The 14585-nt window shown below is 42.5% G+C and overlaps 2 protein-coding genes and 1 long non-coding RNA gene across 3 annotated transcripts; 2 read left to right on the top strand and 1 right to left on the bottom strand.

Moving 5' to 3' along the window:
* Positions 1–292: 292 nt before the first annotated feature.
* Positions 293–1954, top strand: LOC6536933. Its single transcript, XM_002097466.3, has 2 exons — positions 293–857; positions 1409–1954. Exons 1-2 carry the CDS (start codon positions 344–346, stop codon positions 1852–1854), a joined length of 960 nt encoding a protein of 319 aa, XP_002097502.1. The 5' UTR covers positions 293–343; the 3' UTR covers positions 1855–1954.
* A 39-nt stretch (positions 1955–1993) lies between these two features.
* Positions 1994–7245, bottom strand: LOC6536932 (acyl-CoA Delta-9 desaturase). Its single transcript, XM_002097465.4, has 5 exons — positions 6915–7245; positions 4313–4598; positions 3916–4252; positions 3358–3704; positions 1994–3288 (listed from the first exon to the last, which is right to left on the bottom strand). The coding sequence occupies exons 2-5, from the start codon at positions 4596–4598 to the stop codon at positions 3032–3034; spliced, it is 1227 nt and encodes a 408-aa protein (XP_002097501.1). The 5' UTR covers positions 6915–7245; the 3' UTR covers positions 1994–3031.
* A 2071-nt stretch (positions 7246–9316) lies between these two features.
* Positions 9317–11137, top strand: LOC120321949. Its single transcript, XR_005561683.2, has 2 exons — positions 9317–9977; positions 10532–11137. It is a non-coding gene; the product is annotated as an uncharacterized LOC120321949 (long non-coding RNA).
* Positions 11138–14585: the final 3448 nt, after the last annotated feature.

The raw sequence follows: 14585 nt of genomic DNA, 5'->3' as shown, positions 1-14585 counted from the left end.
CAAAGATTAGAGGAATGACAACTGGACACAGAATTTTGGATGTAAACAAACGAATGTATCGGCCATAAGTCATGCAAGTGGGGCAAGAAGCTTGCAGCATGTGGCAAGTAAGAGCGAGTGCCGCCTGACCCGCTAAACTAAATCTAAGAGGCAGTCGAGCGTTGGCGATCGCAAACCAGTTGGCCCGGCCAGAGGAAAGTAGTGGCCAAGAATTGGCATTCAGTGACCAGACAATCGGGCTAGGATGGCAGCTGCACTTGGCCAAGATGTGCATTCAGTTTTCCACTGTCACTGATGCCGTGCAGTTGTGTTGTGTAGGCAGAAGCGAAATAAACATACAAAAATGCGAGCTAACTCGACAAGATCCTTATCCTGGCACATCCTGCTCGGACTTTGCTTGTGTCTCCTTCTGAATTACCACCCAACACTTGGCCAAGATGCAGTGCGTCCTAGCGAAGACTTGAACCCGGGCACAGGTCGCAGTCAGTCGGCGAATAATGTGTCATACTTTAAGGCGTCCATTCCAATGAGAATCTACGAGTGTCTGCGAGAGTTCAGCATGCTACACTGCACGAAATTGTACGTGCTTCAGAAAATGGAGGAGCGCCGCCCGATGCCAAACAGTGGCAATCTCACCCGCGACTTTGTGGATCAGTTCTTCGGGGACGAGACACAGATGGGTAGCCTGGTGGGCAAAAAGTACCACAAGATGTCCGAGAAGGAGCTCAACCAGCGATTAGTCGTGAACTTTCAGCGGTTTTTTAAGCATCGCGATCTCAAGATGCACTTCCTCCCCGGAATGCTCGTGAAGATTGTGCCCAGCAAGGACAACAAACTGAAGTTCTCGATCAAGAAGGGTGAGCTTATCAGCTAATTTATCCATCGTATCTATTTATACATACGGTCTTAAATGTAAGACTGTTAATAATATATTAAATTGTAACTGGTTATCGCTGTCGTTTTATATTTCTTTCAATATTAATAAGAGTGAATTTGCATACATAGAAGATACTTTCACACAATAATGTCGCATTTCATATAGCAAGATTGGCTACCTTGATTTTAAGCGTGGCCTTCGTAATCTTAAAATATATGACACATACCCAAACCAGTGCTGGGGATTTCGTATTATATAATCTTTTAAATTTGTAAATTAGCATAGTACAGCTTGCGATTCTAGACGTTTTAAAAAACAAACATTAGATTATTTAAAAGGCGATTCGCTACTTTTGATGACCTTGAGAACAGAAACAAAATTTGGAAACACTTATGTGCAATGTTGTTCAGGAAGCAAAACTAAATTTAAATTAAGGCAATAACATTTTTGAAAAAAATGACTAGATCTAAGCTAGAAAGATACAAAAATATATATTTTTATATGATATTTACCATTACTTATTTTCTGCAGCACCCAAATCGAGGATGGGGCGATCGCGAAGACGTGAGACCGAAGAAATGGACCTCAACCTGATTAATATTCCGTCCATCGGTGGGGGTGGTGCGAACAGTGGAAGTGTGGAGACCTACGAACCGGAAGCGGAAGGAGATTCCAAGCAGCAGGGGGCGTTGGGAGGCGGAGGAGGCGTGGCCGGTGGCGAGGGAGGCGGCGGAGGCATTCTGGGCAAGCGCAAGAAGAAGAACTCGTACAAGGTCACCATGATGCAGGTGGCGGTGCCCATGCTGATCTTCCCAGTCGTTCTGCTTGGCAGCCTTCTGCCCTTCATCCTGCCGGCCCTTAAGATGGCCACCATCCTGTCGCTGGTGATGAACAATGGCGCCTTTATGGCGGCTTTACTGTATGCCGCCCGTACCCAGTTCAACACCCACGAGGAGCAGCACATCAGCTACAGTTAGCTCCCGCATTAGTGTCCATTAGTGTCCTTAGTCCATTTTTCCATTAATGCCCGTATCTGTGCTTTATGTCTTTGGAAACTAATAAAAGATATAAAATATATTTTCTGTGTCTTCTCTTTGAAATGTCCTAAAATTAACATTTTGGTAAGCCAAATTACCTTTAACAGGCCATATTTATTTATTATTTCCCAAATGGTTCACATTTGCAAAAGGTCCCGAAATGCACTTGAACTTTAAGGTTTACGACTATTTTAAAACTAACTACAAAATAAAGCCCTTTCAAGGTGTTAATGGGTTAATGACACCTAATAAATTTGAAAAGGCGAAATTTATTGTACTTCAAAATATAATTACAGCAATTATACACAGTAGAAGTCGTAAAGATATAGAAATCGCGAGTTGGCACACGACTTAGACAACTGTATTAAAGTGTAGTTATAATAGATGCTGTGTTTACTCACCATTACAAATAGTTTTTACTATGAAAATATTTAATCAATTAAACAATTAAACACTCATTTGGATCTTGAGAAATATTGCGTATGCCACCCTTTTCGAAAGTAATTTCATTACAATATTTTTTTTGGTTTTTTATAATTTTGTTATAATTTTCAACAATAGTTGGATTGAAATGTACAATTTAGACCTACATAACTAACACAATGTACACACACATAAAAGTCGATGCTTAAAGTAGATCTTAGCAGGTACGCTTAATTCTAGAACCTCTTGCGTAAATATACATTTATGAATATATAAAAATAGAGATAGAGATAGTGATAGTGATAGAGATAGGGAGAGGGTGGCAGATGTGTTCATTATCCCCGAACGACAAGTGCGAGATAGGATTGTGTAGAGAATTAATAGGGTGCAGGTTTCTTTAACACTCAGTTGCTGCGAACGAGTTGCATTGACTAATCTCGAATAGTTTTCATTTGTTTTGTAGTATTTGGAATTGAAGCCATTGATATATAAGATGTTCTTGCTGCCATCAAATCGGGTCCCACGATCGGAATCCTCCGTATGTGTTTCTTTTCAGTTTTTTCAGTGTTTACAGCCACGACTCAGATGCGCAGGCAGTACGGAGAATAGGCAATTAATATAATCAAATACTGAAGACCCGATGTGGCAGCAAGAAGTGTGTTCGTTTGGGTGAACTCCCACTGACCCCCGATCTCTAATCCAGCTTGCACTCGGACTCCTTGTTCACCACATTGGCTCCCTTGCGATCCTCCTCGCTGATGTCGTTGTCGTCCCATCCCCAAATGGCGTGCTCCTCCTTCTCGTGATCCAGGTGGGCCACCAGCTCGCTGGTCGGGATGGCACTGTTGTTGTTGGCGTCCAGCAGGGCGGCAATGTGGGAGCCATCGCCAGTGCGGAGGACTCTCTTGTAGACCATCTCTTGGGAGACGAACTTCAGGTCATAGGCTTGTCCTTTGGGTGATAATAGAAAGGTGAAAGAGTTAGTATATATGGAAGGGAATGAAGTGCAACAGAACCTACCGATCTTAGCCATCACATCGATAAAGGCCGTCGTCCAGTTGAAGCTGTAGGTGCCCAGCTCGGCTGCCTTGTAGTCCCAGGGGAAGACGTGGTGGTAGTTGTGCCATCCCTCGCCGATGGTCAGGGTGGACACCACCTTGTTGTTCATGGCGCTCACGTTGACATCGTAGGGCTTCATGCCGTAGAAGTGGGCGGCGCTGTTCACCAGCCAGGTGAAGTGCAGCGACAGGCAGAAGCGCAGCATGGAGCAGGTGAAGAAGCAGACGCGCAGCGAGCTGCCCATCACGTAGTAGGGGAAGATCATGGGCAGGACGAAGCAGCAGATGGGCATCACCACAAAGTACATTCTACGGAAATATTAATTGTTATAAATACAAGTGGTTAAGAGTTGGACGAGGGCCCAAATCGGATTTAAGTTGATATCATTGCATGTTGCATCAAAGCAACATTGTTTGGAAGATCAATGCTCATTGCCTACTTTCGGGCAAGCAAATTTATTAGTTAGCCGAATTCAAGAACACCCTGGAACGAGCTTTATCTTATCTATGGTACACTCACTTCTTCTGGAACATAACGACGGGATCCTGCTCAATGTCCGCCATGGAGATCTGCTTGCCCTTGCTGGTCACATCGGGGTGCTTCTTGCACATCAGCCAGCCCATGTGGGCGAAGAAGAAGCCTCGTCGGGAGTTGTGGGGATCGGCGTGTGTGTCGGTGAACTTGTGGTGCACACGGTGGTCACGGGTCCACTCCCAGATGCTGTTCTGGAAGGCCAGGGACTGACACAGCATGAGGAAGATGCGGAGTGGCAGCTTGGCCTTGTAGGCCTTGTGGGACCACAGACGATGCACTCCGGCTGTGATGCCCAGACCGCCAATGAACATGGTGGCATACACTGCAGATGATCCAAATGCTTAGTAAAGCAAAGACGGAACTCGGTGACACTCAGACTCACCTGGCAAGAGCTCCCAGTAGGCACTCTCGGCGAACACCAGGTACAGACCGTACAGGGCCATCGAGTGGAGGATGACGAAGAGTCCCACGTTGCGCCACACGATCTCCATTTGGTAGGGCTTGTTCTCGGGCGTCTTGGCCTCCGCCTTCTTGGCCACCTTCTGGGCGGGCGCGACTGCTGGAGGGGCGGCGGAAGCGGCTGGTGTGGCGGCCATCTTGTTGTTGTTGCCATCGGCAATGGCCGTTTCGGCCAATATAAAGGTACTGCCTATTATGTTGGGCGACATCTGCAAGCGAAACCGGAAAAGCAATTAGTTTATCCCATTGGCATTCAATAGTATTCTTCTTTCTGATTTATGGCCTGTCGTCCCGACTATGTGGAGCCCACGTGGTGATGCAAATCAATCGGAGGGTGCTCCTCTGTGGCAGTGCTTTCCCTCATTTAAATGCAGGACGCATTGCTATTTCACTATGGCACTATGAATCTCCATATGGAAGGCATCACCCCAGCTGCACGACTAATTATGGACCACAATTGAGGTGAGTGCCGATCGGCGACCTTCGGCAGTTGGCCAGCTTCAATGATACTCAAAACTGATACAAAGATAGCAAGCCGGAAGCACACAAAGAGAATTCCGAATAAAACGCAATCCAAAACCCAATCCAAAACCCAAGCCGAAAAAATCCAAACAACAAAATCCCCGCAGAAAAACAATCAATAATTTTTTATGTTGTACACAACGATTGGAATATTTGCATATCCATTCTTTACAAACTCAGGTTTGAGTCTATCATTGAAAACGAGAAAAGGTTGGTCAAGAACCCCGAAAGTTGTACCCTAACGATTAAGGTTCTTTCAAGATCATTTGATACAATGCTGCAGTATGCTATACAGTATATAAACTGGAAAATCGTGGAAAGTTCTAAGAAATGCATTGAGGAGTCCAAAGTCATTGGTGATTTAGGCAGACAGTTTGCGAATTTGAATAACTTTGTTATTTATGCAGAGCTGAATTAATTCATGAGCGCGGGCTAGGTGAAAAAGTTCATTGCGACACATTGCGCATACGCCCTGTGGCTCCATTTAATGGCACCACACAATGCACTTTGGAGCTGTGCAATTTTCGTATCTCTGTCTCTGGGATATTTAAATAATTGCGGGTGCCGAGAGATCGCCACATAGAGTTGGCAACTAAAATAAGTTGGCCAATTGTATGAATGGCTGATCTTCAACTCTCTAGAATAGATAAATTAGACAACCGGTTGACCTCAGAGCGGCTGCATGTCTCGCATGGACTCAAAACAAAAGTATTCTTACTGCTGCTAGCTGTGCGCATAGATTCGAAGCCATTAACTTTCCGCAGTTCAATGTCAAGTCGTGTGTTTTGAATTTTATTCGCCTGCTTAAATCGGTCTTTCGGACTAGGTGGCCTTTGGCCCAGTACGATATGTAAACCACTGGAAATTAGAGCCACTATTAGGAGGCAATTCGTTATCAGGTGCTAGGGAATGTAATTGAATATACGATAAAGCCCACAGCCAACTTAATATCATGCAGGTGCCACGCGCGGGCTGAATTAAACTAGTTTTGCCACGGATCTTCTTCAGATCGATTTTGAGACTCGGATGAGTCCAGCGCTCAATCATCCTTACCGGAATATTAGCATAGTTAAGTAACCACGATAAATTTATGTATAGAACTGCTTTTGTTTCGGGTTCTCGGTCGCCGAATCAAGGTTGGTGTTGCCAACGAGTTTTGGGGGGTTTTTGGCAGTATGTGTCTTTATATTTAGGGTTCATCTGTGGGTTTCGTGCTCCGCGTTTCTTGGGACGGGAAGTCGTCACAGAGCACCGTCGAAGTAATAAATATGATGCGAAAGCTTATTGTTATGGTACCTGACTCAAATCTAATGCGGGGTGTGATTGATACCACGGGAGGAGCACCATTGATCGATTCGAGCACCGCACGCAGCTGGAAACGCTTTTCGCATACCTAATTTACATCAGTCATGATGGAGCCCAGAACAGAAACTGGGAACGTGACTTTGGTCTGGTCTGGTCTGGTCTGGACGGACTCTCCGGCTTTCCATCTAAGCAGATCCCATCGGACTTAATATGCTTATGACCACATTATGCGTGGCATCCATACTCATTATATCTTATATATCACTCTGACGCATTCGCAATTAGCGCTTGCGGCTAGAAAAAAAGAGATTCGATTCGACTCGAATCGATTCGTGAAACTAAACTCCTAAAGTCAACTATACAGAATTCCATTCGTTCCATGTAGGGCTAGCATAATTTTAAGAATTATGAGGGCTACGTGAGGCGACAATGACTACTTTTTGGGTCTTGCCTCATACGCTTTATTAAATTCTTTTCATAAATATAATTTATTGCTCCATGAAATGCTATTTTCTATGCGTGAATCACATGGCCGATTGAAGTGCTATCTGTCGATAGCTGTTGAAATTCGACTCAAACTTTTATGATGGGCAATCGAGTTCCTTCTATTTCCTACTTGCTGACTTCCGCAAAAACAATTCCAAAAGCAAACTGGTTTCTTTTGCTCGGTCTCTATAAGAAATGTGACCCACACTCACCTTTAAGGATTGAGTTTGCAACTAATATGTAGAAATCCAAGTGGAAAACTCAAAATCCGCTGAGTTTGTTTCGCTCGCACTACACTTGATCACTGTTGGCACTAGAGTTCGTTTCGAATCTCCTCGATAAGGACGATTCCTCGATATATGATAGCTTTTCGCTTGGGTTCTCCGCTTTTTACAGCCACTACACACGGCACGTCCACGAGGCGCGATGAATGCACGGCGTATGAGGGATCGTAGCAACTGGCAGTGCTTTTTAAGCGCCTAGTTCAAAGAATTCGCACACCGCACCGCGATCGATCGTTAGACGCTTGGTTTTTGAGACTTTGAGACGCTGATCGGGCCGAGAGAGCTGGCGGATGGATACAGTGCCTCAAAAGTTAACCAACACCGAAATTTAAAGCCGTCTCTTTGCTACTTCGACGCTTCTGCCGCCGCTTCGGTTCTTAAGACGATCGTTTCGGATCGGATCGGCTCGGATCGGATCGGATCGTATCGTATTGGATCGGATCCGATGGTATCGTATGGGGGCGAATCGGATCTCGGATATACGGGGCCGGGGTCGCTTATGCTATATCTTTTGCGTGTATGCGTCTCATAATATTCGGCGCGTGGCTGTTGTGGAACTTGGTCTTCAGACGAATAGCATAGAATATCCAGCTCACTTGCACTTTCCATTGAAATAAAATTATATGTATTAGGGGTAAGTCCCCTGGAAATCAGTTAGTGGCTCTACTCACGTACGAAGTGAAGCCACAGCATTTTGGCCAAGTTTATTTGCGTGCTTTTTTTTTTGGATCTTCACGGGTCAAGCGGTTCAAACTATCGGTCAAGTGAGATCGTCACGTCGACCGTTGATTTCTTTTTTATTTTCTCATCTTTTTTTGGGGATTTGTACCGCCTGCTAATGAAGTGCTTGGGAAACATGTTTTCGAATTTCGGTATTATATAACGTTCTGACTTTGCTGAGGATCTGGGCCATATATAACGCGATGTATGTCAGATGCCAAACGGTTAACCAGTTTGCTACCTCGGCCTTGTCTCCATATGCATATTCAGATGATTTTGACCAACTGGTCACAGATTCTAATTCATTTTGTCGGTTGTTTTCAGACATTTTCCCCGCCGCATGGCCGACATATAATTGCTGTTTAGTCCGTCCAAATATTTGGCCAACCGGCTCATGAAATGGGCCAATAATGGCTCGATTCTTTTGGGTGTTTGTTGTAGAGCTCGCTGAGTAAACAGCAATTACCGCATCGTAGGCTAAGAAAAGGTTGTCCAAAAAAGCCTTTGTTGACAGTTTTCGCGTTGTTGCGGTTTTGGATAATTGCCGTGTTTTCACACCAACGCCGCAAAGTTGAACCGAGCCGGTCCTAATTTTGTTTAGTGGCGGCCACTAAAATTGTTTGCCATCTGCCGCCTGCATGTGGTGTCAAAAACCCCTTCTCGAACCGAAGGTTTCGTGGCCCCGAAGGTCACATGTTGCATCTTGCAGGTTGAAATTGCATAGTGGTTACTCAGTGGGTTATACAGCGCCGGGTTAACCGGTTTGGCATCACGTTTCCATCCGATTCCCAGTCGAGTTGGCCTGTAATCGCAGTACCCTAAAAAAACAAAATATAAACAAACATGCCACGATTTTATGGCTTTCGATTTCAATCAGCATAATTCCAGTGTTTATTTTCAACACGCGGCCACTAAAGAGTCATTAAACCACTATATTTTGTGCCCATTTGTGAATGGGAAATAACATTTATTGCAGGTAAACTCATTCATTTAATTATTATATTGTACAAAAAGTATTTTAAATAAAAATTAAGCCAATAGAAAATAATCCAAAAATGTGCACAAGTTCCAACGCCTCTTATTATGTTGAGCTCACCAATTTTAAGACAACAAATATATTTATGTCTTCACCCGAGACAAGTAATTAAAGATAATAATTACTTAGGGGAACACATTTCCAGCTAAGGTCATAAAATTTAAATACCCTCCAAAATTTAGGGGTTTCGAATAATTTTAGATGAAATATTACTAGAAGTGCAAGCATCGGTTAGTGAGTTATTGCCTTTGCAAAATGTTAACCTTAAAAACCATATTAAGCATATTTTAAAATAACTGTTTTGTTAATACAGTAAACTTAAACATTAATCATAATGTTTTGTATAATTATATGACTTTAGGGTGAAAATAAACAAACTGAAGGTTGTAAACAATAAATTTATATTGTAAATAAATGATCTCAACGAGAACTTTTCCGTAGATCATCGGGAAAAAAAAATCCCCCAGCGGAAAATAGTTTACAGCAACACCTGATTTTTTCCATAAGCTGGCTGGTCAACCGGAAATATTTACCTTGACCGATACTCCAGATAAATCTATTCAAAAGGTAAGAACACAGTGCTAGTAAAATGAGTAGTAATGATGAGCAGTAACTAGAATACAACAGGTTCTCGGAATCGTTAGCCACTGTGCAAATTGTGCCTAAAGCACAGTCAAGTGCCGAATTGCAATCGAACTCCCGCGCAAACTGCAAGGCCTTCCTCAATAAATTGAAGATAGCGATTAAAATGAGAAAAAACAACACATTTGACTAAATGACTGTCATGGCGCAGTGTGGTTAGAACTCATACGAATGTGACAGGCAAAATGGCAGTAGCATCTTCAAATTGGACAGGGAATGGTGAGGCGGTGGGTCGTGAGTTAGCCAAGGTCGTTTGGTGTTCTTGAGTTCTTGGCAAATTCATAAGTGGCGAAAATTGCACAATTAAGTACAAGTACAAGTACCTACACGGCGAACACGCTCCTCGGCCTTTTGGCCCGACTTAGCCTGGCCCTAACCTTTTGGTCCGTAACCAAACGCAACTCGGCATTACCTCAACTTACATTTCACTCGTAAGCAAAAGACTCTGAAAGTGATGCGATGCCCGAACTAATTGCAACTAATTGAAATTCACGCTGGCGGCTGTTGCGAAAACACTGTTCAAATGACGCAGTTCCTCCGGTGACAAATTGGTCGGCACAGAGAGTTTTTGCTGAACGTTTTCAAGTGCAAAAGTGCGTGAAAATCCAAATCAGTACACCCAGGTGCCGCCGATCGCTTTAACCAAATATTTATGCAAATACCTGATTTGCCGCAGGAAGAGCACAATGTCACGTCACCACACGCCTCAAATGTGCCATGAAAAATAATAACAAAATCAAACAAAAGCCTCATTACATATCCGTAGATGTGTGTCCATACACTCATGCCAAAACAACCAAAGATACAGATACAAAAAGTATAAGCACTTTTTTGTCTTTTTATTAAACGATCTTGATAAATTTGTAGGTGAAAAATCTGTTAATAGCACATATCAATTACTTAATTAGTTACTCAGTACTTCAAGACCAATTATAAACAATTATATCGAAAACTGCATTTGGTTCCCATATTCAGAGAGCCCACAATGAAAATATATGTATAATCATCAGCGGTAAAAAATAATATGATTTTATCGGGCATACATAAGCACCAACACGTATAATTATAAATGAAAGATTGCAGATTAGGAAGCCTTATCATTGTCTCCATTTATTAGAATTAAGGTTCATCTTTTTGTTCTGTGTAGCTTAAGATCGGATAAGGAGAACAACCTAAATGGATCTCCAGGGCAAGGCGATCTGGACTTGGCAATACCGATCTCATTGTCACTCATCACAACGCAATCAGCTGAATATGGATAGTATGTTAATGCTCTTTTTCTCGTTTATTTGCCTATTCGGAATACATTTCAGCACACGCTTCTGGCGATCCTTTTGGCCGAATGCCGTTGGCCGCTTTGCGATTCTCAGGCCGTCCGTTGGCCAATTTATCAAACATGGCTTTTACGATTTCGAGGTGCTTGTCAGGCAGCGTACAACCCAAATCCATTAGTGTTTAGCACAAGATCGTAAACCTGTATCCCTATTTTTAGACTATTCTTTCGTCCAGCAGCCCCACGCCCATTCATATGAATACTCGTGGCTGGCACGTTTGGATGGTTGGAGTTTTATTGGTGAATATAGTTGACTTTAATGGATAAAGTTATAAAGTAGGCATGATGTTGAATACTTGTTGTTGGTAGTTAAATTATTACTATCTATACATTTTAATTCGTAATTCGGTCAGCCTAGTGTAAGTATTTTACATAGAACACGAGACTAAATCCATTTTAAATAAATTATATTTAATTCAATTTTTGAAATGTGTTTTCCCTATTCTTATAACATTTTAATATTTAATAATAGTCTACACGCATTGATAATAAACAAAATATGCCCGATTGTTGTTATTGAAGCTAAATCGTAGGTACACACTATGTCAAGTTTATGGTTGATTAACAAAACGGAGGACATTGAAAGGTACTTCAAAGAAAAAACCAATGTAAAACAATCTATAAAGAGTGCTGGGGAACTTGCAGGGCATTGGCATTCGATTGCCAGAGTGTAAGAATAAGCCATGCAAAACATTAATAAGCCATAAAACAAATTGAAGACGCCGGATCGCAGAAATTAGCAAATTAATCACGTGCCCTCCAACTTTTTCTGCTCGTCCACGCCCGAAAATTTTCGATGATATTTTCTATTTTGGCGCAATAGCATTTCCGTACACCGTGTGGTAGCTACTGGCTACACAGAATCTTGGCCCTGGGGAAGTTGGTTTTTTGTGGCTCAAAGAACTCGTCACCAAGTGCTCGAAGTCTTTTCATTAACAAGTCGATCATGATCAGCATCGAAAAGACCGAAAGCCTGCTTAGAATTCTGGGGGAGATCGCAAGCCTGATTGGCGTTTTAAAATGCCTTCTGGCCTGTTCGCATATACATATGTATTTTGGGAGCTTCTATTCTTGACTCTCTGCTGGTGTGTAAGTGGATTTGCATAAATATGCATGTTTTTTCAGTGAGCATTGGTTACCAACTTATATTCGCGACCTAATAGAAGTCACAAATTGGCCCTTATTTAATTTCATCCGCTGAAAACCAGTCGGTCGACTCCATAAACCGGGGGCAGCTCATTTAACACCCATCTAACGATATCAGTCAAGGCAAAAGTGAATAAAATGCTGCCCAGAGATATGCGTCATAAACATAATCAAGAACTCTTCACAGTAGAGATGCCATGATTAAACAGACAATGAATTCGTGGAAATCAAGGAAATCAGACGTAGGACTAGATCGGCAAGTAGTTAGAAACGTGGCTTAAATTCCCGCCCAGTTGATAGAACCTTCTCTAGCGTCTAAAGATTTATTTATCTAAAGATCAAGTTGTTTGGTGTTCTTGGCGAATAGAACAAGTTTTTGGCCAACACGAGACTGAGCTCACGGGGTATAAATATAAACATTGGAATTCGAAAAGAACGTATTATATATGCTTCCAGATCCCATTCCCATTTACATTTAACCTCGTGACCCTTGCTTAGATGCGGACAAGGTTATCGGTTCCCTATTATTGATATATTATAGTATATTATCATCGAATCGATGCCTAGGCCTTAAATGCTTTGGAAATCCCCCGCCTCATTACACATTACACAGCCGGTGGATTTGGCCAGACTTCCGCCTCGAACTCTTCCGCATAGGTGTAACAGTAAACAAGTTGGGGACCGGAGCTCCGAAAAGCTCAAATAGCCCCACAGACCCAGCAATTAAAATATGTAAATGGAAACAAAGCCAAACAAAAAGGCCAATGCTGCGCGAAAAAACGACGCCAACAGAATCGACGCTAACCTCGCGTTTGTCTTTGCTGCAAATGAAGAGATGAAGTCGAGATCGCATTGGAGCTATGACGGCAAAGACTGATCCGGCAGTTCTTGGAATACCCTCTCCATGGGACGGGAATACTTTGTTGTTTGCTGAATGGCGAAAAAGTTAATAGTAACGATCATTGATTTGGTCAAAGTCTCCAGTAACCCCTAGAACTCAAAGGAAACATTCACTGCCATGTGTAGTTCACAAAAATCAACTAAATTTTCTGAGACTTTGATGTTCTTTTGTTTCAGATAAACTACCGAGATTAATGGGGTTGCAATGGTTTCTTAAAAGGAGGAGCAAGGGAGGCCGACCGGACAAACAGGTGGTAAACAATAAAATTATTTTTAAAAAATAATCAAAAAATTGTATCTGATGTTATCCATCAATGTCTTCGATATATAATAGCTCATAAAATTTAAACAAAAGGTTAATGGCTTTCTTTGTGAAACAAGAAGTCTTACTGAGTTTGAGCTTAATATTTCGTTTAAAAATGTTGTTAAATAAAGGCTGCATAGAAATCATAGCACCTCTTCGATTAGAGCAGTCAAAAAGTGAACCCCGAAATCGATTTGCTGTCTCGACTTCGACTTCAGCGTCTTCAGCTGGCTGATTAAACATCAGGAAATACAAAATGCTAAGCAGGCAAAGGCAAATTGTAACAGGGCCCAAAGTCAGGCGCAAAGCAAACGAGTTCTCAGGCCAAAAGCAATAGCAAAAGCTATTGATAAGCGGCCAAAACTCGTTCGCATTTCGACCGTTTTCGTGAGCTTTTCGTTGGTGGCGGGGCCGTGGTGGGGGGTTAAAGCCAGATAGCCCCATTGACTGATTATTGTTATTAATGCGAATGCGGCGGTGTCTTGCTGGTTTTTTGCCATTTGCATTGACATTGACTTTGACCGAGAAATTATAAATCGAAGCCAATGTGACGCATACGTGCGACTACATGGTTGCGTTTATGCGGCGGTTGGATTAAATGCAAATGCACTATAAAGACTGTTCTTTATTGCGTTAATCGCTCCTCTACAATGTGGCAATGATTAGCATGCAGTCGCCCATTGCATTAATATACTATTTTCCAAATTTATGGTTTCGTGCGTGGAGAATATGCAGCCCATAAATCTCAGCGGAGTACTTGAAGGCATAATTATCACCCTGGACACACTCGCTTGACCACCGACCCACCGACCCACCTTACCACCGAACCATTAAACCACCCAGTAAGCCAACGAACCAACAAATCCACCCACCGCAGACGTTCGACATTCAGTCATTGGGTCAAAGCCAAACGATCGTTCAAGTTCAAGCCCCCGAAAAGAGATTAGAAAAATTACTCAAGACTCAAGACTAGATCAAAAAACGACATTGACCGTCATGTCATGGCACCGGCACACAATCAATATTAGAAAACTTAAGGGACATTAGCAGAGATTTTGATTGGTTTATTAGCAATTTTTGGCATGTCAAGAGGGGCAAAACTTCTGCCCGTCCAAAGATCCGAAACCGAACCGAACCGATCCGAGATCTTCGCATTTCGTTATTGTCTTCTATTTCCTGGTTGGATCCGTTTCGCTGCCGACTATTTGGCATTATCATGAATTAATTGTTGCATATTATAGCGACAAGCATTGACCTCAATAGAGAGTTTTGATAAACACTACATACGTGAAGCAGAACGCGTAAATAGATGCGAATTTAAAGCCAATAACTTTTATTGGATATTTGTCTAATGGATTCATATGTGTGCTCATTAGAAGCGGATCGGCAAACAATACCAGATTCGCGCTTCTTTAGGTAAACTATCAGTTGTGCACAGAGAGCAGAGTGTTATGAAACTTGGAAGCTGGAGCTTATGAGGCTAGAGTGTATAAGCAATTTGATGGTTGCCTGGTTGCA

This window comes from Drosophila yakuba, chromosome 3R (assembly GCF_016746365.2).
Source record: "Drosophila yakuba strain Tai18E2 chromosome 3R, Prin_Dyak_Tai18E2_2.1, whole genome shotgun sequence".
Classification (NCBI taxonomy): Eukaryota; Metazoa; Arthropoda; class Insecta; order Diptera; family Drosophilidae; genus Drosophila; species Drosophila yakuba.
The sequence above is the reverse complement of the archived record's forward strand: the minus strand, read 5'-3'. Positions and strand labels throughout refer to the sequence as shown.